This window comes from Stegostoma tigrinum, chromosome 20 (genome assembly GCF_030684315.1).
Source record: "Stegostoma tigrinum isolate sSteTig4 chromosome 20, sSteTig4.hap1, whole genome shotgun sequence".
Classification (NCBI taxonomy): domain Eukaryota; kingdom Metazoa; phylum Chordata; class Chondrichthyes; order Orectolobiformes; family Stegostomatidae; genus Stegostoma; species Stegostoma tigrinum.
The window spans coordinates 42,653,708-42,677,780 of NC_081373.1; the positions used below are offsets into that span (position 1 = coordinate 42,653,708).

The following is a 24,073-nucleotide window of genomic DNA, read 5'->3' on the forward strand; positions in this document are numbered from 1 at the left end:
AGCCTGAAAAGATAATTGGGAATAGGTCTTATTCCTGGTGTCATCGCAGATTTGGTAAATATCACTTTACAATTTGTATTATTTTCATTGTAAGATATTTCAGTATTTTCTTCCATTATTTTTTGTCCGAGCTAAACTATTTCCCTTGTTCTGGTTTCTAACTTCCTCTTGCTAGCTTCAAGATTTCAGGAAATTAATTATCCGATTTTATTTTTTCCTTATTTCTGTGTGAAGAAATGTTCACTTGAATTTGATATGTTGTAGGGATTGCAAAGTTGAGAATGAGTTTCTAACTTCTGGATAATTCCAGAATGAATCCACGTGCACCACTTTCAGGCACAGCACGCTTGGATTTACAATGTATCACCCTATCACAGGAACAACCATCCATAAAGTACTGTACATAAAACGGTGCTCCTTTGATGTCAAAACAAAGGTTGGCTACTCAGTTTAAGTGTAGTTAGTTTGAGTCTTGATTGGATATCACCACAATCAAATGTAAAAATATTCAACAAGCCTACTCTGTGTTATCTTTTCCATTGGTAAGATGAAGCTTACATGATAATTTGTTGTGTGTAAACCCACTGATAGCGGTCCTCAGCCAACTGGGAGAAAAAGTCCACTTTATTTGCACTAACCCAGATTAAAAGTATAAAGGAGGGACTGTGTAGGTTGCAGTGAATCAGAAGTTTTTCTTTCCAGCCATTATTTGACCTGAAAACGGCTCAGGCTGCAAGCTTTCTTTGTCTAAAGGTCGCAACAGTAGCAAAGGCATTGCGTCTCTATGATCTTTGCACTAAGTTCCAATGTCTTTCAAAAACCCCCTAGGTGCAGCTGATACAGAACAAAAATTATAAATGGATGTTACAGTTTGTGCGGTTTTGCACAATGGATTTCATTCAGCTTCTGCCCAGAGCTACACTCTAACATAAGAGTACTAGAAACAAAACCAGAATATGTTGGAAAAACTCAGCAGGTCTGGCAGCATCTGTGGAGAGAAAACAAAATGAACATTGCAGGTCCAGTGACCGATTCATTTACTTTTTGTACTAGAGCAATATGCTGTTTTGGGGTTCAAAGCAATCAATATTTATTTCTTCACCTTCATACACAGGAGAAGATTAGATCCACTGACAGCAAAGATATCCCTTCAATTTCTACATCCGGATCTCGTTTGTGCATAAGATTGGTCTCCTTATATCACAATATAGCACGCCCTACATATTTCCTATATAAAAACACTTTTATCTGTACTCATTATTTAATTTCCATCAATGCTTCCTTTAGCCATATAGCTTTTGCTGGATGGATTCATTTTTATCCTAAGTCTCTCAGGTGGTTAATCATGGATATTTGGTCAAAATCCAATTAGAACACATTACTGTATCCCATTATCCTGTGTTATTTCTTCAGTTAGCTTTACAGAGAGAGTGGTTCGCATGTGGAATGAACTTCCTGAGAAAGTGGTGGATGTGGGTATAATTAAAATGCTTAAAAGACATTTGGATAAGTACATGAATGGGAAAGGTTATGGATATGGGCCAGGGGCAGGCAGCTGGGTCTTGTTTAGTTTGGGATTATGTCCAGCATGGACTACTTGGACCAATGAGTTTGTTTCAGTGCTGAATGATTCAATGACTCCATTTGGTTGTATGGCCTGCCTTTTAGAAATTTGAATTGATAGATGAGCAAACATTTGGAAAGGAAGAATTAATTTCATCCTGTGTTAATGAAAATTCACTTACTTGCAACCGAAGAGAGACCAATCAGCCCTTCATCTTCTGACTTATCCCTGTCCCCTTTTTTGTTTGAGGGTAGGAGGGAAGAATTGTCACAATTTCTCTGCTTTTTGATACAATTATATTTTCCACAGAGGTTCAGAAAGAGATTGGTAAATTTATCCAAAACGTTTGTGGCTATAGAAAATGTGACTTCAAGATATCAATTTGGAACAAAAATGCATGTGGTATCTTTTATTCAGTATCATATGAACCATTGTCTAATTGTGATTAATCTGAATTTTGGCAGATCTGCAACATGATGAATGCACCAGCTGATGAATACTTCACTTTTCAGGCAAGTGCAGGAATATATTTGTTCGATGTGTTTTACACAGATGTTATTAAAAGCAATGTCAATTGTTTAAAGAAATCGAATCAAATGATCAAAAAGATCTCATTTTGAGAACTTGTTTGTCTCACAGTAATGGATCCAAGAGTTCCACATACAGTGAATTACTTTGAGCTGTAATGGAATTTATGTATACTCATGCAAATAGGCATTGTGCCAGACTAACCAAAACAAAGGAACACTACAGTACATGCTCTATCTGATATTTAAAACATCAAATCCTGGGAAACACACAAACAATCAATCAGGAGGTCGGTGTTTGAGTAGTAATGTTCTGATGTAGGTTGAAATAGGTGTATCAGCCAGAATAGTGGGATAATTCCCTGATGTTGAATTTATAATGCCTTGGAATTTTTTACATTTATTCTAATTGTCAGGCAGACCTAAATTTTAACTGCTCATGGAAGGATGGCACTTTGACAGTGTAGTAGTTCATCATTGGTATGCTAGTTTAGGTTATATGTTCAAGCTGGAAGTGGAGCTTCAACTCATAATCTTTGAACACAGAGAAAAGTGTGTTATCAATTCAGCAAAGCCCACAAAAATAGTTTACAATTTTCACACAAATAAGTGAATGCTTGAATTCAATTCAGAATTTACATTCTTTTGCTTACCAAATTATTTTCAGCTCACAGACATGTTTCAGGCTCTTAGCAGGAAAGCATAGACTATTGAAATACAATTCCTTTCATGCATTACACAAATCAAATTCTGTGGAGGTACTGAATTTATTTAATTAAAGGAAGAAGTACATTGAGAGGAAAGGTGGTATAAATCTTCAAATTGATGAGAGTAATGGATAACATGGACACAGATAAATTAGTTTTACAAAGCCTAAGTTAAATCAATGTCCTGAGTGCAAAATTAAGCAATCCCATTTTGATTAGAAACATTGAATACGCCTTTCAATGCCCTTTAATTTTCTATCATTAATATTTAGTGCTGTCAATTACTCACTAAACATTGGATTTGAATGCATGGTTGATTTATGATGTGATAGATTTTGAATGTAATCCTAATGGGAATATCATATTTTCAATACGATTGCACATGGTTGTGTGTAGCAACTGGGTGTATTTTTGGGAATCAAGAAGAAACTTTCTCTGGGTCTTAATTCCTGAGGAGATCATGTTCTATTTTGTGCAGACTCAATCATGAGATATTGGAAGAAATGGACACAATAAAACTGTGCCTCCCATATTTAGTGTTCTAATTATTTTTGCTGTGTCATGTTTGAATGTAAAACATTCTTATTCTGAAGTAATGGTGATAATGGGAACTGCAGATGCTTGAGAATCCAAGATAACAAAGTGTGAAGCTGGTTGAACACAGCAGGCCAAGCAGCATCTCAGGAGCACAAAAGTTGACGTTTCGGGCCTAGACCCTTCATCAGAGAGGGAGATGGGGAGAGGGAACTGGCATAAAAAGGGAGAGGGGGGAAGCGGACCGAAGATGGAGAGAAAACAAGGTAGGTAGAGAGGAGAGTATAAGTGAGGAGGTAGGGAGGGGATAAGTTGGTCCAGGGAAGATTGACAGGTCAAGGAGGCGGGATGAGGTAGTAGGAAGGGATGGGTGAGAGGAAGAACAGGTTAGGGAAGCAGAGACGGCTGGGCTGGTTTTGGGTTACAGTGGGGGGAGGGGATAAACTGAGCTGGGTTTTGGGATGCAGTGGGGGAAGGGGAGATTTTGAAGCTTGTGAAGTCCACATTGATACCATTTGCTGCAGGGTTCCCAAGCGGAATATGAGTTGCTGTTCCTGCAACCTTCAGGTAGCATCATTGTGGCACTGCAGGAGGCCCATGATGGACATGTCGTCTGAGGAATGGGAGGGGGAGTTGAAATGGTTCGCGACTGGGAGGTGCAGTTGTTTGTCGCAAACTTAGCGGAGGTGTTCTGCGAAGCGGTCCCCAAGCCTCTGCTTGGTTTCCCCAATGTAGAGGAAGCCACACCGGGGACAATGGATACAATATACCACATTGGCAGATGTGCAGGTGAACATCTGCTTGATATGGAAGGTCATCTTGGGGCCTGGGATAGGGGTGAGGGAAGAGGTGTGGGGGCGAGTGTAGCACTTCCTGTGGTTGCAGGGGAAGGTGCCGGGTGTGGTGGGGTTGGAGGGGAGTGTGGAGTGGACAAGGGAGTCACGGAGAGAGTGGTCTCTCTGAAAAGCAGACAGGGGTGGGGATGGAAAAATGTCTTGGGTGGTGGGGTCGGATTGTAGATGGCGGAATGTTGGAGGATGATGTGTTGCATCTGGAGGTTGGTGGGGTGGTGTGTGAGAACGAGGGGGATCCTCTTAGGGTGGTTGTGGCAGGGGCGGGGTGTGAGGGATGTGTTGCGGGAAATACGGGAGACGCGGTCAAGGGCGTTCTCGGCCACTGTGGTGAGAAAGTTGCGGTCCTAGAAGAACGTGGACATCTTGGATGTGCGGGAGTGGAATGCCTCATTCTGGGAGCAGAGGCGGCGGAGGCGAAGGAATTGGGAATAGGGGATGGAATTTTTGCAGGAGGGTGGGTGGGAGGAGGTGTATTCTAGGTAGCTGTGGGAGTCAGTGGGCTTGAAATGGACATCAGTTTCTAACTGGTTACCTGAGATGGAGACTGAGTGGTCCAGGAAGGTGAGGGATGTGTTGGAGATGGCCCAGGTGAACTGGAGGTTGGGGTGGAAGGTGTTGGTAAAGTGGATGAACTGTTCGAGCTCCTCTGGGGAACAAGAGGCGGCGCCGATACATTCATCAATGTAACGGAGGAAGATGTGGGGTTTGGGGCCTGAGTAGGTGTGGAAGAGGGACTGTTCCACGTTACCTACAAAGAGGCAGGCATAGCTTGGGCCCATGCGGTTACCCATGGCCACCCCCTTTGTCTGTAGGAAGTGGGAGGAATCAAAAGAGAAGTTGTTGAGGGTGAGGACGAGTTCGGCTAGGCGGATGAGGGTGTTGGTGGAGAGGGATTGGTCGGGCCTGCGGGACAGGAAGAAGCGGAGGGCCTTGAGGCCACTGCATGGGGAATATAGGTGTCGAGGGACTGGATGTCCATGGTGAAAATGAGGTGTTGGGGGCCAGGGAATTGGAAGTCCTGGAGTAGATGGAGGGCGTGGGTGGTGTCACGGATGTAGGTGGGGAGTTCCTGGACCAAAGGGGAGAAAATGGAGTCCAGATAGGTGGAGTTGAGTTCGGTGGGGCAGGAACAGGCTGAGACAATGGATCGACAGGGCAGGCAGGTTAGTGGATTTTGGGAAGAAGATAGAAACGGGCCATGCGGAGTTGGGGAATAATGAGGTTGGATGCTGTGGGTGGGAGGTCCCCTGAGATGATGAGGTCATGGATGGTGTTGGAGATGATGGTTTGGTTCTCGGGGGTGGGGTCATGATCAAGGGAGCGGTAGGAGGAGGTGTTGGAGAGTTGGCGTTTGGCCTCGGCGATGTCAAGGTCAGTGCGCCATTTCAACTCCCCCTCCCATTTCTCAGACGACATGTCCATCATGGGCCTCCTGCAGTGCCACAATGATGCCACCCGAAGGTTGCAGGAACAGCAACTCATATTCCGCCTGGGAACCCTGCAGCCCAATGGTATCAATGTGGACTTCACAAGCTTCAAAATCTCCCCTTCCCCCACTGCATCCCAAAACCAGCCCAGTTCTTCCCCTCCCCCCACTGCATCCCAAAACCAGCCCAGCCGTCTCTGCTTCCCTAATCTGTTCTTCCTCTCACCCATCCCTTCCTCCCACCTCAAGCCGCACCTCCATTTCCTACCTGCCACCTCATCCCGCCTCCTTGACCTGTCTGTCTTCCCTGGACTGACCTATTCCCTCCCTACCTCCTCACCTATACTCTCTTCTCTACCTATCTTGTTTTCTCTCCATCTTCGGTTCGCCTCCCCCTCTCTCCCTATTTATTCCAGTTCCGTCTCCCCATCCCCCTCTCTGATGAAGGGTCTAGGCCCGAAACATCAACTTTTGTGCTCCTGAGATGCTAATTCTGAAGTAATATTTGGTTTCGAACAATTAACAGGTATATAGTTTATACTATATTATGATTTTGTGCTGGTACTGAACTTATCATTAGCTTCATCGGAATAATGGAATTGAAATTGTAGCAAACGTTTCAACATTTACTGTTTTCTTTATTACAGAATTTTTTTCACTTTAAAATAAATATAAATTAAGCTAATATTTCTGTCACACAAGTAACTAACTTCCACTGGCAACCAGTTAGCACACAATATCTGATTGGCATGTTAGTGCTCATGATTATTTTTTCATGGTTTGTTACACTAGATCCCTTAAACACTTATGGTACATATTGAGTTTATTAATTAGATCTTCACTATGCTTATTTCTCCATATTTATGTTTTGGACTCCTATCTTCACAACCATTTGTTAATTCTCACCTGGTTTTCTTTGATAGAAAGAACCTGTGGATGAAACTGGCTGGACTATAAAAAATGTTTTGTCATTGCCGATTGTGAATAAGAAAGAAGAGATAGTGGGAATAGCTACATTTTACAACAGGAAAGATGGGAAGCCATTTGATGAGTATGATGAACAGATCGCTGAAGTAGGTAACACTTGAGCTTGTTCCAAATGTCATGATGATCATTTTATTGGTTGAAGCCAGGAGCATAGTTTCTCATCACAACACGTTCACCCCATGTCCCAGTTGGCAATAGTCAGATGTTAATCCTGATCTAGTAACATAGCCCAGGGGGATTATTGAGCACCTCATCCATTGACAAACCTAAGGGCTGAATCTTGGATTCTTTTGACTTATTGTGAGTTACGTTGAATTGGTAAATGGGTTCTTGCCATGAGCCTAAGTATGTTTTCTAGCCGTACCTTACCAAATTTGCCATCTCTGCTCTATGAAGTATATCATATCCAAATTCCACCCCATCTTACCATGCACATTGACAGAACAACTGGCCACTCAGTGACTTTCTGCCCAAAGACCAGCATCCTTTGCATCCATGCTACCTGTGAAAGTCTACTATGCACCTGGAGGAGCACTGGCAGCTAAACTGCTCACTTCTGAAGATTGAAAAGAGAGGTGGCTGAGAAAGGGATAGTTGACACTATGTTTCCTCTGACAGGGACCTTGAGGTCCTGATGGAAAGGGGGCGTGCAGAGGACTGAGGATTATTGAGCAGCACGGCCAGCTATCTGTCCAGTTGTGCAACTGTGCCAATGAAGACTGTAAGGCATGCCAAAGCGAGGCATATGTGCTTGTAGGCACCAGGGGAATGTACTCTAAGACAACAAATGAGCAACTCCGGTAGGCAGTCTGGTCCAAGCTGGACTGGGAGTCTGTCCCTTTTGGGTAACTATATCCATTGCAGCCATACTCGAATGATTTTGCTGGTAGCCCTGCTAAGCAGTTCTGGGTTTCCAGAGTACACTGCTAGTGCACCAGAGAGGTGCCAGAAAGGAGATGCCAATGTCCTAAGAAGAAGAGTAAGTCTGGCTGGTGTCTGTGCATTATGCCTTGGGTTGCTGTTTGGTTATGGTGGAATGGTGTTGTTTAGAACAAGTGGCGAGCTGAATCTGCTGTGTTCGTGTTTTGATTTCTGTGCCATGTTCCCCTGATGGCTAATTTATCGAGTGAGTTTGGTAAAGTCATAAATCACTGTCAGTTGGCAGTGTGCTGCCTGTGGAAAGTGTAAAAGATGGAGTGTGATATTTTTGATGATGAGACAGTCTCGTTGAACTTCTCATCTGAGTTTGACCCACATTTTGCCCAGACTCCACATATCCCAATCTCCTGATAAAATGTTGGTGGGTGAGGAAAGCAGCCAAAACATGAGCCTGCGGCAACATGACAGTTTTTTTGAAAATGGGACCTTCTTTTAGAAATTAGCAGTCAGAAGATCTCAATTGTTTGTGGTTGAGGTAGGACATACATGCGCACACATGTGCATTTAAATACATGTGTGGGTGACAATAGAGATCAAGTCCATCAACCCAAAAAAAGTGTGGAGTTAGTGGAATAGCTTCTGGTGTGTAAATGTTGACTGCATTTTGAAATGCTTGGCTTGGCTTCATCCTATAGGGAGTAAAAACAGAATGGTCCTCGAATTTTCTCTGTCTCACCCTCCATGCAGCGGTGCTACCTCATGTCCCAAAAGACCTCCTTTAGGGCCTCATGCCACACCCACACATCAAGATATGGCTTCTGCTAATCCCCCTGCCCCTCTCAATCCCAGGCTTTGGCATTTGTGTGACGATTCATCCATAGCACACTGCATGGAAGCAATGAGGCTGCTAGTAACATTAGGATGTGTAAAACCAAAAACTTCAAAAACAGTCTCAAGTCTTCAGATCCAGAGTGGAATCCCAATTTTTGACTCAGATCAGACAAAATGTTACCTTCTTGTCTTTCTGTGATCTTGTGGGGCTAATTACTGATGTAAGATCCATCTCCAAAGAAGGTCCAGCAAAACATGCTGGAATTTTTGCAGAATACATCTTTTGTTCGTGATGATAATTGCTATTTCCAATAAGTAGACACAGTTTAAAGGTTTGAAGCCTCTTTGATGAAGCACTAAGGGAGGGCAAGTTTGTTAGGTAGGTGTTGGGGGTGGGGTGGTGCCAGTTAGATATGGAGGTTTTTGAGCTTTGGTAAGGAGAGTTCAAGCTGCTTGTTCAGGATAGGGTCACTGAATAGTTGGGGTGGTATGTTTCGTGTCATGTGCTATAACATTGGCCTCTGATTAACAGTTACCATGCAGGTTCATGACTAGAGTAGTATGTATAAAATAAAACAAATTGGCTGAACAAATACTGTCAGATGTTGAATAAGAAGGACTGCCTTCGAAAAACCTTTTGCTGTTCACTCTTGGGGCAACACTAGCTGGCCAGCATTTATTGCCCAACCCTAGTTGCCCTTGAGAAGGTGGAAATGAGCTGCTTTCTTGAACCTGAGCAGTCTGTGTGACGTAGGCTGATCCACAGCACTGTTAGGGAGTTCCCGGATATCGACCCTGCCACAGTGATGTCTTTCCTCTCTCACTAGTGGTTGAGTGTTTATACATGCCTCACACTCGGGAAGCTGGTGGTTTACGTTTGGGAATGTCTCATATGTGGGGTCTGAGCTGATGTTTCCACACTCATGTGGGTCACATAGCTGGGCATTAGGCTTTTGCATGTGTTGAGGACTAATTCTTTCTATTTTGTTCCCTCAGTTCCCACCATTCTGCCAGCACCCCCACTCCCAAATTTTTGTCATTAATTGACAATAGTAAAATGATCCTTTTAGCTTTGTTCGCTCTGAGTTGGGCACCCTGCCTGATTGTTAACACTGACATCTGCCAGATCTTTGGGACCCACTATAAGCTACACACAATGCAAGGAAATTCTGCTGGAGATTGCTGACAGCAAAACTATGTAAAATTTTGACAGAGCTTGTTGTTTGCCACACTATCGGACATTCCAAGGTATTAACTGTTGAGAATGCGGTTTTAAATTTTTAAATCTGCTTGACTAAACGTAGCTGTTTGTTTACTTCAGACCCTGACACAGTTCCTGGGATGGTCACTCCTGAACACAGACACTTATGACAAAATGAGTAAACTAGAAAGCAGGAAAGATATTGCGGCAGAGATGCTAATGTATCATTCTAAGTGCACCGACAAAGAACTTCAGACCATTTTGGTGAGATCATCAATGGAATATTTGTATGAATTAATACAAAGCAACAATACAAATGGAAATCTTTGCAACAATATTGTGTCTTTCAACAGAAAACAAAGGAGAAGTTGGACAAAGATGTTTCAGATTGTGAACAAAAAGATATGTTAAAGATCTTGGTAAGTTGCATTTGTAATTACGTGTATAAAACCTAGCTGCCAGATTGCTAACCATCTTGAATATCTCATCAGAGCTTGAATTTTACTGACAGAAAGAAGAACTACCTGAGCCAAGTGATGTTGAGCTCTATGAATTCCACTTCAGTGACTTGGATGTTTCAGAATTTGACCTAATCAAGTGCGGAATTCGGTGCTTCTTCGAAATAAATGCAGTCGTAAAGTTCAAGATACCAGCAGATGTGAGTCTTCATGATCCAGTTTTTGTTGTATCTGTCCATGTGACTCATTACTTGGAAGACAAGTGCAAATTTGCTTTTTACTTTTGCCTCTTAATTTGGATTTTGAGGCCCCAGTGTCTGGAATCATCATATTTTAGGTTGTCTGCAGTCCACTGGCGGACTCTAAGATGCAGATAAAACTGGGTTTTGAGTTTGTTACAAGATACTGGCTCAAAATCAGAGGTTTGTTCAAATACAATAGATGCCAAGATCCTGAATTAAATGTCCATCATGATTGTGGTTTTCTCACTTGCACATTTTAGATGTTATTGACAAAGGGATGACTAGGCTGCCACTGGCACTTTGCTTCTGTGTTTGTTTCTGCAGATCTCTTAATGGAAGCTAAAGGACAATAACTACAGCCTGTTCCTCACTGCAGCTCACCAGCTCAATGGCAAGGGGAACAAAGACTAGTACTGGAGGTGCTTTGAACCTCACAATTCAGATTCCCTCACTGCGCAGTCAGAAATGGCGTGCCTGAAATTCTAGACCACTTGCCTTTTTATATCACTGAACATCTTAATTAGAAATGCTCTATGTTTTGCAACAGGCATTGACCCGATGGATGTACACTGTCAGAAAAGGTTACCGTGATATTACCTACCATAATTGGCGCCATGGATTCAATGTGGGGCAAACTATGTTTACACTTCTCATGGTATGATACAGTGGTTCAAATGGATCAGGGTGGTCATTTCACCAAACGACTATTAAAAATGATATCAGTTTTCTTTCGAGTTCATTGTATTTTTTTAAACTTTTCAATCCATTCTGCAGACAGGTAAAATAAAGAAGTACTACACAGATCTCGAAGCTTTCGCCATGATTACGGCAGCATTTTGTCATGACATTGACCACCGAGGCACCAATAATTTATACCAGTTAAAGTGAGTAGAACTGATCATTTCTCATGGATTTTAAGAACTCATTCTTGGGAAAACTATTTATTGGATAAATTCTATTTTCCCTTATAAATGTGATGGTGGGTGTATTCCTTGAACAGCTGCAGTTGCAGCGTGCTATTAGGTGAGCAGTTCCTGAAACATAAGCCAACAACAGTGAAGGAACAGCGATGTATTTCCATGCCAGCACAGTATGTGACTTGGAGGTAATCTTGACATTTCTGGTGTTACCATGCAGCTGCAGCCTTTGCTCCTTGTGATGGTGGAACTTTTACAGGTTTGCAAAATGCCACTGGAGTGTCTGTCTTTGTTAGGAGCACCGTTGCCTCTGAACTACTTGATCCTGGGTTCAATGCCCACTTCCAGTGCTTGAACACATAAAAACTAAGACTGACACTCCAGTGGGGTAGCGAGGAAATGCTGCATTGGCAAAAGTACTGTCTTTCAGAAAGGATGTTAGACTATTCAGGTGGATGTAAAAAATCACACAATCCCATTTGAAGAGGAGCAGGGAAGTTATTCCTCGTTTCCTGACCAATACCTCTCTCTCAAATGACACAACAGAAATCTAGTCTCTAGCCATTATCACGTATAAAAAAAGGTTGGCAGAATAAGTCTGTGGCAACAGAAACTGAAATAAACCTGATACTGTGTATGACAGAGGTATTATACCTGAGTCCGCATTGCACAAATAGTGGAGGGAGTTGATGTTTAAGTAAGAGGATAGCATTGCCAACTTGATTGGCTTCTTGAGTGTTCTTGGTATTGAACCCATCTTGGCATTAGAGAGTGCTTAACCACCTACCAGAGAAGCTCAGAGTGTGAGGAGGTCAGGAGATGAACTACCAAACCATAGCCTCTGACCTGCTGGAGTTGCCACTGCTTGTGACTGGTGCAGTTCAATTTTTGTTTAATAATAATCTCCAGGGTGTTGATGGTGGGTGATTTTCCAATATTGTAATGGAATATAGTTACACACTGTATTGTTATAATTAGCCATTACCTGACAATTGCGTGGCACAAGGATTTATGTGTACCTCTCTGACGTTGTGCAGATCATGCTGCATACAAGTGTGGACTGCCTCATTGTCTGGAGAGTTGCAAATGGAACTGAACCCTACAAGTTTATGGGTGAGGTATCCATGTAGCAAAGCCTGAAGAATCAGGACAACCTCCAGATTTGTGTTTAATTCACTGCATGTGGATGCTAGAGATTTTTTTCCGATTTATTCCTTTGTAACAGTGAGTGGTGACACCCTCACTTTTATTCTAAGCACAAATTCCAGATCAAAGCTTCCAAGTCTACACCCCAAAACACTTGATTGTGATATTTGCCATGGATACTCTATTCACTTACTGATGAACAAGTTTAACAGCTGGAAAGCATATTTTAAATTCCAAACCACACATTAAAATAAAGCTCCTCCACAGATCACAAGCACCTCTAGCAAGATTACATGGGTCTTCTATTTTGGAAAGACATCACCTTGAATACAGTAAAACGTTACTTCAGGATGAGGTCAGTATGCCAAACATTACTGAATAATTTAGAAGACATTTTAAGACAAGTGCAGTTTTGTATATATATATTAAATATTTAGTGAATTCACATCTGAATATTGCTGTTTCCCATTCTATTTACAATGGAAGAGCATAAACATTTTTCAGAACTTGAATCAACGTCAATATGAAACAGTCATCCATTTAATGGAAGTTGCAATTATTGCAACTGACTTGGCCTTGTATTTCAAGTAAGTGTTCATTTCTGCTACCTTTTCTTGCTATACACTAATAATTTGATTAGGTGGTGCAAATGCTACATTTTCAGGTGATGGGACATTGTAGAATATTGCATTTTTACAACATTTTTAAAAAATTCTCATGAATGATCCTGAGGACAAGAAAACATTCTGAGCATCGGCTTGACAGCTAAATAACGAACCCTTCCCAAGATCTGGAACAGTTTGGAAATGCTTATGGTCTATACTCAGGTTAGTAATGGAGAGGCTGAGGTAGCACAAAAGTGGGCAAATTAATTGAAGTCGAACTGAGTCTTTTTCAGGATTGATAAGATAATGAATTTAAAGCATAGTCCACAAACTCTGGTGCAACATGAGAATGGAGTCACAAAGGAGGAACAAGACGGAGCTGTGTACAACAGATGAACTATGAGAAGCACAAATTTAGAAAGTTTTATGGAGATGGATTTCACAGAAGTATAAACAATATTGAATACTGACTCTTAGGTTTAGGGGACTAGAACAGAAGCAGGTTGAAGACAAGATTATAAAACGTGATTTGGACCACATTTTAAGTATTGTAAGCAGTTCTGCACTACGCCTTGGGAGGGATGGATTAGCCTTGGATGGAGTGGACAGCGGGGCTACTGGAATAATACCTGCATTCTAAAGACTGAATAATTATAAAAGATTTCACAACCTAGAGTTTATAATTTGGAATATAAAGGTGTTCATCAATGTTTGAGCTATTAAGGGGAACAAATAGGATGTACAGAGAGAAACTATTTCCTTTGGTTGGGAAAACTTGGACTAGAACGAATGAGGGGGGTTGGGGTGGCACAAACTCTTTGAAAACATTTAGAGCTAGTCTGTTCCAAAGTGAAATTAGGAAACACTTAAACATACAAAGGATGTTAGAAGTCGTCCTCAAACAGCCGTTCACATTATATCAGTTGTGGAATTCAAATGTGAAATTGGTAGATTTTTGTTAAACAAAGGTATTAAGGAATAAGGGAGAAAGGTTGGTGTATGTCATTAGATTGTAGACCAGCCATGATTTTGTGCTCCTGAGATGCTGCTTGGCCTGCTGTGTTCATCCAGCTTCACACTTTGTATATCTTGGATTCTCCAGCATCTGCAGTTCCCATTATCACTTACCAATGATTTCACTGAATCCCAGGACAAGCTTAATGCACTAAATGGCATACTCCTGTCCCTACAGCTCATAGGAATGCTGGGCTACTGTGTCATTGAAAAAAGCAGAAAGCCAGATAGTACAGGGGATGAAGTTCATCTTACACCACAGTCAGTGGCCAGCAGCTCTGCTCAATAACAGGAGTGACAGTAATTTAACACAATCATTAGCTATTGTGTAGTACACAGCACAGGATGTTGAGGGGAGATTTGGTAGAATGTACAAGCTTATGACAGATTTAGATAAGGCAGACAAAGGGAAGCTGTTCCTTTTAGTTGATGGTACAAGAAACAACAGATACAGATTTCAAGTTTTGTCAAAGGAGGATAAGGTGGGGACAGAGGGAAAGTTTTGCAGATGGACTTTTTTATTGAGCAAATGGCAATGACCTGCAACTCACTGGCAATGAGTGTGGTGAAATCGGAAATGATCACTGATTTCAAGAGAGAACTGAATGGGGCATTTGAGGGAAGCAAGTTTGCAGAACTAAAATAATCGAGTAGGCGAGTGGGATTGAATAGATTGCTGTACAGAGAGCTGGCTGGTACCTGGTGGGAACTATGGTTTTCTTCTCTAACCTAATGACTCTATGATTTAAAGATGTCTATACTGCACACAATGTCACCCTCAGCAAAGACACGTTAAATGGAGTTGAATTGAAAACAGATTACTTTAACAACATACTTTTCGAAATATTTATAGGAAAAGGACAATGTTTCAAAAAATTGTAGACCATGTTGAAAAAGCAGAGAGTGAAGAAGAAGCCATAAAGTATATTTCTTCTGACCCAACTAAGAAAGAAATTGTTATGTATGTATTTTGCTCTTAATATATTTTTATTATTGTTCAGAATATTTTAAAAATATAATTTTTTTTATCATTCTAATACCTTTTCAAACTGTTGCAGGGCAATGATGATGACAGGATGTGACTTGTCAGCCATTACTAAGCCATGGGAAGTACAAAGCAAGGTAAGCAAAAATGCCGATTTTAACTTCTATTCAGGTGACATTACACATTTCTCCAAAACAATTGCATAAGTTTGAAAAGACAATGGAAACAAAGTATTACATTTTAATCTATTACTAAAGTTGCTTAAATGATCAAATGATTTGCATTGGGAATTTCAGCATTTAAGAAAAGTTTTTGGAAAGGTATTTACATTTATTTTGTTTTGAGGTTTCCCAGTTATTGTAAAGATTTACTCGTCTCTCAAGTATTTTAACAGGGTTCAGTGTCTGTCTTTGATTAGATGGATGTCAGTGCCTTTAGGGGAAATACATGATAGACCAAAAGTCAAAACAATAATTATCTTGAACTTATTCAATGAAAACTTAATCTTCATAAACCAGAATTTCATAGAATGTTAGAGATTTCACAAATGTGTTTATAATTTAGACAAAGTTATGTGTATGAAGAGCTGTCTAATTTTATTGTGGCATGGTTTACAAGTACTGAGATGATGTGTTTCGTTAGTTCTAAATGTTTAGAAAGAAATGAACCCATGTTTTGTCAAAGTCTACTTTTACTGAAATTGAGCATCTTTAGGTTTATAAAAAATAACATGCTTGCAGTTCTTCTTAGAAAAGTAGTCATATACTTCAATGTAAATTTTCAAAGGTCTTGAATTTGCATATTCGGCACGTCTGTACAGTATTTTGACACAACCTGCCCTTTGCTTGCTATGTGATACTCTATTAATGCCAGGTAAGTTTACTCCATGTACTATATCTTCAAGTTAGCAATTCAATATTTTTCTCCACTTATCTTTTATAAAATGTTTTCATTTCAGGTTGCACTTATGGTTGCTAATGAATTCTGGGAGCAGGGTGATCTGGAACGAACAGTTTTACAGCAACAACCTATAGTAAGATTTGAGTGTCTAAATTAAGTCAACTAATATTTTGATAATTCGTCTGAAATTATACAGAATGAATTGAGTGGGGATATTTAAACTTTTAAAACTCTATACTGAAAGATGTCTTGGTGGAGCAGTAGATAGCATCACTGACATAGCACCAGAGGCCCTGGACTCACGTCCCACTCCAGGACCTGATGGTCATTAAAGGTGCGTTCATAGGTGCCGTCAAACAGGTTGAATATCAGCTTGTAAATCCTGCCAAGATAGACCACTGGTAAGTGTAGGAGGATCAGCATATAATGGAAAGAAAGTGGGGCCACTACCGTCACTATCCATAGCTCCAGGCTACAACTTGCTTTATGTTGCCATGGCAAAAGTACCTCCTTGGTTGGGGGAGTGGTTGGCTCATTTGGCTGGATGGTCTGTGGATCAGATTGGTACCAGCAGCATGAGGGTTGATCTGGATGGGCTGGATTTAGGATGGGTTCCCTGTGCCTACATGAGGGGCTACTGTAAGCTTGAATTTTACAAGCTTGGTGTGTTTTCAGGTGGTGGAAACACATTAAGTACGATGGATGCCCTGTTCATTGCCTTCCTATTCACCCTGTACTGACCCCCATAATACAATTCACCCAATGTATCGAAATAATTAACGGACAATTGAGTTTTATAAAAGATGTATTAGATGCCTTGTTAAAGTTGGCATGGTAGTGGGTGTCTACCAGAAGGATAGAATGAAAAGGGAATAAGGATTCTGTGGGAAACAAGGGAAGAGATCATACGGCCTTTGGCGATGATCTTTTCATCCTCACTGTTCACAGGTATAGTGCCGGAAGATTGGAGAGAGGCAAACATCATTCTCTTGATCAAAAAATGGAATAGGGATAATCCTGGAAATTACAGTCTTACTTCAGTGCTGGGCAAATTATTGGAAAGGGCTCTGAGAGATAGGATTTATGATCACTTGGAAAGGCACAGTTTGATTTGTGATAGTCAGCATTGATTTGAGGGGTAGATCATGTCTCACAAACCTTATTGAATTCTTTGACGAGGCGACCAAGCACGTGGATGAAGGTACAGCAGTGGATGTGGTGTACATAGATTTAAGTAAGATGTTTGATAAGGTTCCCCATGGTAGGCTCATGCAGAAAGTAAGGAGCAACGGGATAGGGGGAAATGTGGAAGATTGTATTCAGAATTGGCTGACCCTAAGAAGACAAAGGGTGGTAGTGGATGGAAAATATTCAACATGGTGCTCAGTTACGAGTGGTGTACCACAAGGATTTGTCCTGGGTCCTCTCCTATTTGTGACTTTGTAAATGATTTGGATGAAGAAGTGGAAGGGTGGGTTAGCAAGTTCATGGACAATACATAGGTGGGTTGCATTGTGGACAGTGTGGAGGGCTGTTCTAGGTTACAAAGGGACATTGATAGGATGCAGAGCTGGGCGGAGAAGTGGCAGGTGGAGTTTAACCCTGAAAAGTGTGAGGTGATTCATTTTGGAAGGTCAAACTTGAAAGGAGAATACAGGGTTAACGGAAAGATTCTTGGCAGTTAGGAAGAGCAGAGGGATCTTTGGGGTTCATGTCTACAGTTCCCTGAAAGGTGCCACCCAGGTGGTTAGAGTTGTTAAGAAGGCGTATGGTGTGTTAGCTCTCATTAATAGAGGGATTGAGTTCAAGAGCCATGAAGTTATGCTCCAGCTATACAAAAGCCTGGTTCGGTCACATCTGGAGTTTTGTGTCCAGTTCTGGTCGCCTCATTACAGGAAAGATGTGGAAGTGTTGGAAAAGGTGCAGAGGAGATTTACCAGGTTCTTGCCTGGAATGGAGGGAAGGTTAAGAGAGCCAGGGCTGTTCTCCTTTGAACGACGTAGGATGAGAGGTGATTTGATAGAAGTGTACAAAATGATCAGAGGTATAGATAGAGTAGACTGCCAGAGACTTTTTCCTAGGGTGGAGGTAGCTATTATGAGGGGGCATAGTTTTAAAGTGAGTGGAGGCAGATATAGGGGAGACATCAGAGGTAGGTTCTTTACTCAGAGAGTGGTAGGGGCATGGAATGCACTGCCAGACAGGGTAGTGGATTCGGCCTCATTAGGGGCACTTAGGCTGCTAATAGATCAGCATATGGATGATAGTGTAAGGTAGGGGTGGAGGTTAGATAGACCTTAGGATTCGGGTAAATGTTCGGCACAATATTGCGGTACGAAGGGCCTGTGCTGTGCTGTACTGTTCTATGTTCTATGTTCTATAACTATCTTTGGGTAGTGCCATTAGTACATAGAGGGTAAACACTCTCACCCCTACTCCTAAGATAGTTTCCCCCAGGGCTGGTTGCAGTACTGGCAGTGCCCACTGCCAAGCTCTGACGCTGCTGGCACAGCCAACAGGAACTGCTGGAAATCCCCACACTGATTGGCAACTGCAGGAAGTGGGACTTCTTCCCATTCCCACTCCCATTCCCATTCCCCAACATCCAGTGGATGTAATGCCTGCAGGACACCCTTCCTATGTGCCTGCCAGCTGGTCACAGACTTGCCTTCTGTAAGGGGGAATGTGAGTAAAATTGTGTCATGTGTTACAATGGGTTGGACCTGCCTTGGGGCAAAGAACACAATATGAAGAAAACTTCACTGCTATAGCTGAGCAATTTTGAGGGTGCAAAATTTGGTAAAGTGTGTTGTATCAATCAATAAAGCTTAATCTAAGGAAATATGCTTATTAACAGAATTGGCTTTTTTTTTAAAAAACAGCCAATGATGGACAGAAATAAAGCAGATGAACTCCCCAAGCTACAAGTTGGTTTCATCGACTTTGTGTGTACCTTTGTGTACAAAGTAAGTACAAAGGCTGCTTCATTCTCTGTCAGGTCTGAATTAGAATCATAAAATGGTGACAGAAAGAAAGAGGCAGCTTGACCCATTGTTCTTGTGCCAGCTCTTGAGACCAACTAGAAATTGCTGAAAGGAGATGAAAAGTCAAAGCATTTCACCTTGCATTCATCAGAACTAGGACATTAGAAACTGACTTAAATAAAGGCACACCAACTTGTGCAGGATAGGAGCAGGGTGCTGAGTGGTTGGGCAATGGTTGACATGGAAATGCAACAAAAACAGTTAATCCTAATTCTCTGACCAATCATTTTTACCACCTATTCTGAGCTGTGGGATTGCAGCAGACATTGGCAGTCTCCATGATCTCTTTATTTTTCCATGAGAAAGGTCCAATGTATGTACCAATTTCTTTTGCTGGTAGAAAATAGGGCCTTGAGTGTTAATATACATAACTTCTAGCATGCACAAATGCATCACACAGTGAGTCTGACTGATGATCGTAAATTGATTTCCAGTATTATTCTTGACACACTGCCAATTTTTTTATGACTTCCAATTGGAGAATATTAGAGTAATAGTGGACAGTTCTGGGGCTTGAAAACACGGGCTGATGGAGTATGATACACATGATGCCTTCAGTGAATGGACAATGGGACAAACTGCTGTTTGATACAGTCTTTGATATCTGGCCCATATGCAGGGTTCTGGAGAAGGGTTGAACAGGCTTACTAAGGAAAGCTAAATGATAAGGCAGCATGGCAGGGCAGGTATTTAGGTAACGATACCCAAAGTGGGACAGGGTGTACAACATCAAAACCGCAGCAAATTAGGTCAAAGGGAAGTAGGTGCCCTGGATCTGATGGTTGTATCTCAGGATATTGAAAGAAGTAGCTGCAGAGATAGCAGATGCACTGGTAGTAATCATCTCAGAATCCTTAGTTTCTGGAAAATTCCCAGAGGACTAGAGAACTGTCAATGTTAACATGCTTATTCAAAAGGGGAGGAAGACAATCAAATATGTAACTGTTAAGAGTCCATTAGAAATAAACACATAAGAGCATTCAGAAATACATCATAATATAATTATGTAATCTACTCTTTGCTTCTACTTATAAAGCAAAAATACCTCATATGCACCCTCTTTAGAATTGTATATTTACAGTTTTTTTTATTATCCCACTTTTATTCTGCCTTTCAAAATGTACCACTCCATACTTCTCTGCGTGCAAGTTAATCAGAAATGTCCACCCATTTCACCTTTACTTTTGAATTGTATCACTATTCTCCTCATAGTTCACAGTATTTCCAAGTTTTATCTCATCTGTAAAGTTTGAAATTATGTCCTATTCACTGATGTCTAAGTTATTAAAATATATCAAGCTAAACAGTGTTCCTAGTGCCACCCTATATGGTCCACTGAAAATTCTCTCTTGTGGGCATATGCTTCCACAGTACCCAAACCACAACCCCTCCAAAGGCAGCCCATTGTTTCCTTGCAGTTCTGTCTGTCAGTCTTTTTTCCAGTGTGCCTGGGCTAGATTTATTTGCCCCTCACTGAAATTACCCTCCTCAAAATAAATTCTCTCACTCTAGGTTACTCCTTGACCTTTTCCAAAACCAACTAGAGCCTTATTATAAAATATTCACTGTCTCCTAAATATTCTTCCACTGATACTTGATCCATTTGAATCAACCCATTCCTCAGAATTGGATCCAACTGGGCCTTCTTTGTCACTGGACTAGAATCGCACTGATCAAGAAAATTATCCTGAACAGTTCAAAAATTCTTCCATTTATACAATTACTATTACAGTCCATATTAAGATAATTAAAATCTAACATCATCACCTCTTTGTAATTTTCACACAGTCTTTGTAATTTCCCTAAAAATGTGCTCAACAGCTTCCCCAAGTGATGATAGGCTGCACATCATATGCAACGTTACGTCTTCTGCTGCATAAAACCACCCAAATGGATCCTATTTTTGATTGGTCTAGGACATCCACTTCCTCCAGCACTAAAATATTCTCCTTAATCACAACTGTCACCTTTCATTCTTTCTTGCCCTGCCTTTCATTCCTATTACTTTTTATATTGGACTATTTAGTACCAGGTCTTGTTTACACCACATTTTATTTATATTACAACATAATTGTTTGAATTAACGTGTTTGATCAAGCATGTTCTGACACACCTCTGGAGCAGCTGGGACTTCAACTAAGTCTCTTGACTAAGGGGTAGGGACATTACCATTGTGCCACAAGAGCCCTACCACTATAAAATATTTTTTAATTAAAACTTTAATACATTACATGATCATTGAATTGATAATTTAGTGGCTCATTGCCTTTAACAGGAATTTTCAAGATTCCATAAAGAAATAATGCCGATGTATGAGGGGCTCCAGAACAATAGAGTTGAGTGGAAATTACGAGCTGATGAATATGATGCAAAGATGAAGCTGATTGAAGAACAAAGGAAGGAAGAAGAAGAAATGGCAGTGAAGAAAGGTTAGGCTTTAAATCTTAGGTAAATCTTTAATTTACCATTCTTTTAAGCCCACTGAGTCCCAATAAGACTTGTGTTCATGAGTGCACTCATGATTATTTTTACGGAACTAGCATATTGCTGTTTTGTTCAAAAAGTGTAAAGGAAACCATCAGTCTAGCAATGATGAAAATGAGGACGTACTTTGGGATTTGTAGCCACGTTTTAAATTTACTGTAGTCTGATATCAAGTTGTAACCTGGAAATGCAAACAGCAAATGAACTAAGAAGGTCAAGTTACTGAGCTAATGGCCCAGATATTCGGTGGAGTAGCAGTCACTGTTGACTGGACCTCTACTCAGTTTTTTTTAGTACTCAGCTTCATCTTTCTTGCCAGGAATTCCAATCCTTGCACCTTCAGAATTGCTCTGGGTCCCTGAAGTTAACTGTTCTCCTGCTGTGTGGGGTTGTCAGGGGAAGTCTAACTGCACCTCCCTTACAGCAGTCAGTCTGCTGCATTCTGATATTTAAAAGTCCATCAGCACAGCTAGACACTTTGACAATGGATGTGAGAGGTTAAGTGTGGAGTTAGGGCAGCAGCTTAAGTGGGGATGAAAGAGAAGTAGGTTGACAGGTGAGTAGGGTCTCACTTGGTTAGTGTGCCAGGAAAGTGATGGAGTGCTTAGAATTGATTGGGGGTGGGGTGGGTAACTGGCCGATGTGGCCATAAATCAGAAGAGTTGTATGCACATTATTATTGGAGAGATAATAGGAACTGCAGATGCTGGGTCCGAGATAACATGGAGTGGAGCTGGATAAACACTGCAGGCCAAGCAGCATCTTAGGACCACAAAAGCTGATGTTGAAGGGTCTAGGCCTGAAACATCAGCTTCCCTGCTCCTAAGATGCTGCTTGGCCTGCTGTGTTCATCCTGCACATTATTATTGTTTTGATAAGTCTTATTAGGTCTGTAGACACTGAATTCCCTGATATCTACGGAAAGAAACCCAGTGGTCAATTTCACATTCTAAGACTTAAAAGTCATAGAGATGTGCAGCAAGGCCCACTCTGAACCCCAAACTACACTAATCCCATTTACCTGCACTTGGCCCGTAGCCTGCTATGCCCTAGTATTTTGATACTCATTCAGATGTTGCTTAAATGTTGCAAGAGTATGGGCCTCCATCACCCACGCAGGAAGCACGTTCCATATTTCCACCATGCTGTGGATGAAAAATGTTTTTTCTCCGATCTCCTCCAAACTACTTGCTTCTCACCTAAAGCCTGTACGCTCTGGTCTTAGACACATCTGCAATGGAGAAAAGATTCTCACCATTTACTCTGTCTATGCCTCTCATAATTTTGTAGAACTCAATCAGATCCCACCCCCACTCCTCAGCTTCCTCTGCTCCAGGAGAAACAAACCCAGTCTATCCAGCCTCTTCTTGTAACTGAGATTTGCCATTCCAGGCAACATCCTGGTGAATCTCCTCTACACCGTCTCCAGTGCAATCGCATCCTTCCGATAGTGTGGCAACCAGAACTGCACACAGTATTCCATCTGTGGCCTAACTAATGGCTTAGAACATTATAATACTTGTTATAGTCCAACCAAACCTATCTAAAATCATCATGATTCACACATCCATTAACAAGTGATTCATATTTAAAATAAAGTTAATTATACTTGAACTACAATGCGACAAAGTAATATGCCACTGTCATTACAAGCACTTGCAATATTTCCTGCACAAATGCGTCACCCAGACAACTTCACAGTCTTTCAAATTGGTATCTATTTTGTTGGATCTCTCACTTCTAACCCAACAGTTATGGCCCTTAAACTGCATTCATTAAAAGCTATATTCCATCCAAATTCCCTGACACCAACAATGCACACGTCAGTGGACCATCCCTCACGCTGGTCACATCCATTCTGATGGCACAGGATTCCCAAAGATTCCTTTCTGCAATCCCTTTTAAGTGGCCACACTGAACCACCAGCAATGGGTTTTGTTCAATCCAATACAGTATGTTCTTCTGGTCTTCAGTTCTGGAGCCTTAAAAATGTACAACACTCAGCAACTGTCACTGTGCTATTCACAGGGACCTGTTTAAACACAAGAACTTGTTCAAAAAAAAACTGCCAAGCAACAAACTGGTCCATCGGCAGGAAGCTTGCTTGTTTTCTCTTGTTCAAATTTTCTGTGTTTTCTGAGCTGAAATGTAGGTGGAAACTAAACAACTCTGCTTTCTATTTCCACTTTGCTTCTTAGTTTTTCACAGAGCATTTCTTGGAACTTATTGTTATGATTAGGAAAACAATGAACTCTCTTGCATACTGTTCCTTTGCATGATCTGAACTGAGCTAAAGAAGTCCACGATGAACAGATGAGATTAAGTCCTGCCCCATCCATTGTGAAGGGTGGTGTACAATTAACTAATTAAACAAGTAACTAAGCAGAAATTACATGAAGTATCTCTCCATCATTGATGAAGGTTTGCCAGTGTAACAGGCAAAGTGGATGGGTTTGTTACTTTTTTAAACCTCAACTGCTGAGGCGTTAACCATTTTGACGTTCTGCAGTCTCACCAGTGTTAATTTGATTCACTCAACATGGTATCAAGAAATGGCTAAATGCACTGGATCCAGACAACATCCCAACTAGTATTGTGCTCCAGAACAAGCCATTCCCTCAGTGCATCTGTAAGACTGGAATCTACCACAGGATGTCAATTACTGCCAGATACATCCACTATCTAGTCAACTACAAGCGGATCAAATCAAATCCAATCTGTCCCATCAGTCTATAGTCAATCATCAACAAAGTGATGAAAATGTCATT

General features: G+C 41.2%; 1 protein-coding gene across 1 annotated transcript in view; it reads left to right on the forward strand.

Moving 5' to 3' along the window:
- Window positions 1-24,073, forward strand: part of pde6c (phosphodiesterase 6C, cGMP-specific, cone, alpha prime) — a 45,464-nt gene that overhangs the window by 16,745 nt on the left and 4,646 nt on the right. Inside the window, exons 8-21 of the mRNA XM_048550731.2 lie at window positions 2,029-2,076; window positions 6,536-6,685; window positions 9,631-9,774; window positions 9,864-9,929; window positions 10,022-10,168; window positions 10,758-10,865; window positions 10,985-11,094; window positions 12,541-12,628; window positions 12,760-12,860; window positions 14,746-14,853; window positions 14,951-15,014; window positions 15,836-15,910; window positions 18,660-18,743; window positions 21,097-21,250. Coding sequence (XP_048406688.1) covers window positions 2,029-2,076; window positions 6,536-6,685; window positions 9,631-9,774; window positions 9,864-9,929; window positions 10,022-10,168; window positions 10,758-10,865; window positions 10,985-11,094; window positions 12,541-12,628; window positions 12,760-12,860; window positions 14,746-14,853; window positions 14,951-15,014; window positions 15,836-15,910; window positions 18,660-18,743; window positions 21,097-21,250 — 1,447 coding nt within the window. The remainder of the gene's footprint in view (window positions 1-2,028; window positions 2,077-6,535; window positions 6,686-9,630; window positions 9,775-9,863; window positions 9,930-10,021; window positions 10,169-10,757; window positions 10,866-10,984; window positions 11,095-12,540; window positions 12,629-12,759; window positions 12,861-14,745; window positions 14,854-14,950; window positions 15,015-15,835; window positions 15,911-18,659; window positions 18,744-21,096; window positions 21,251-24,073) is intronic.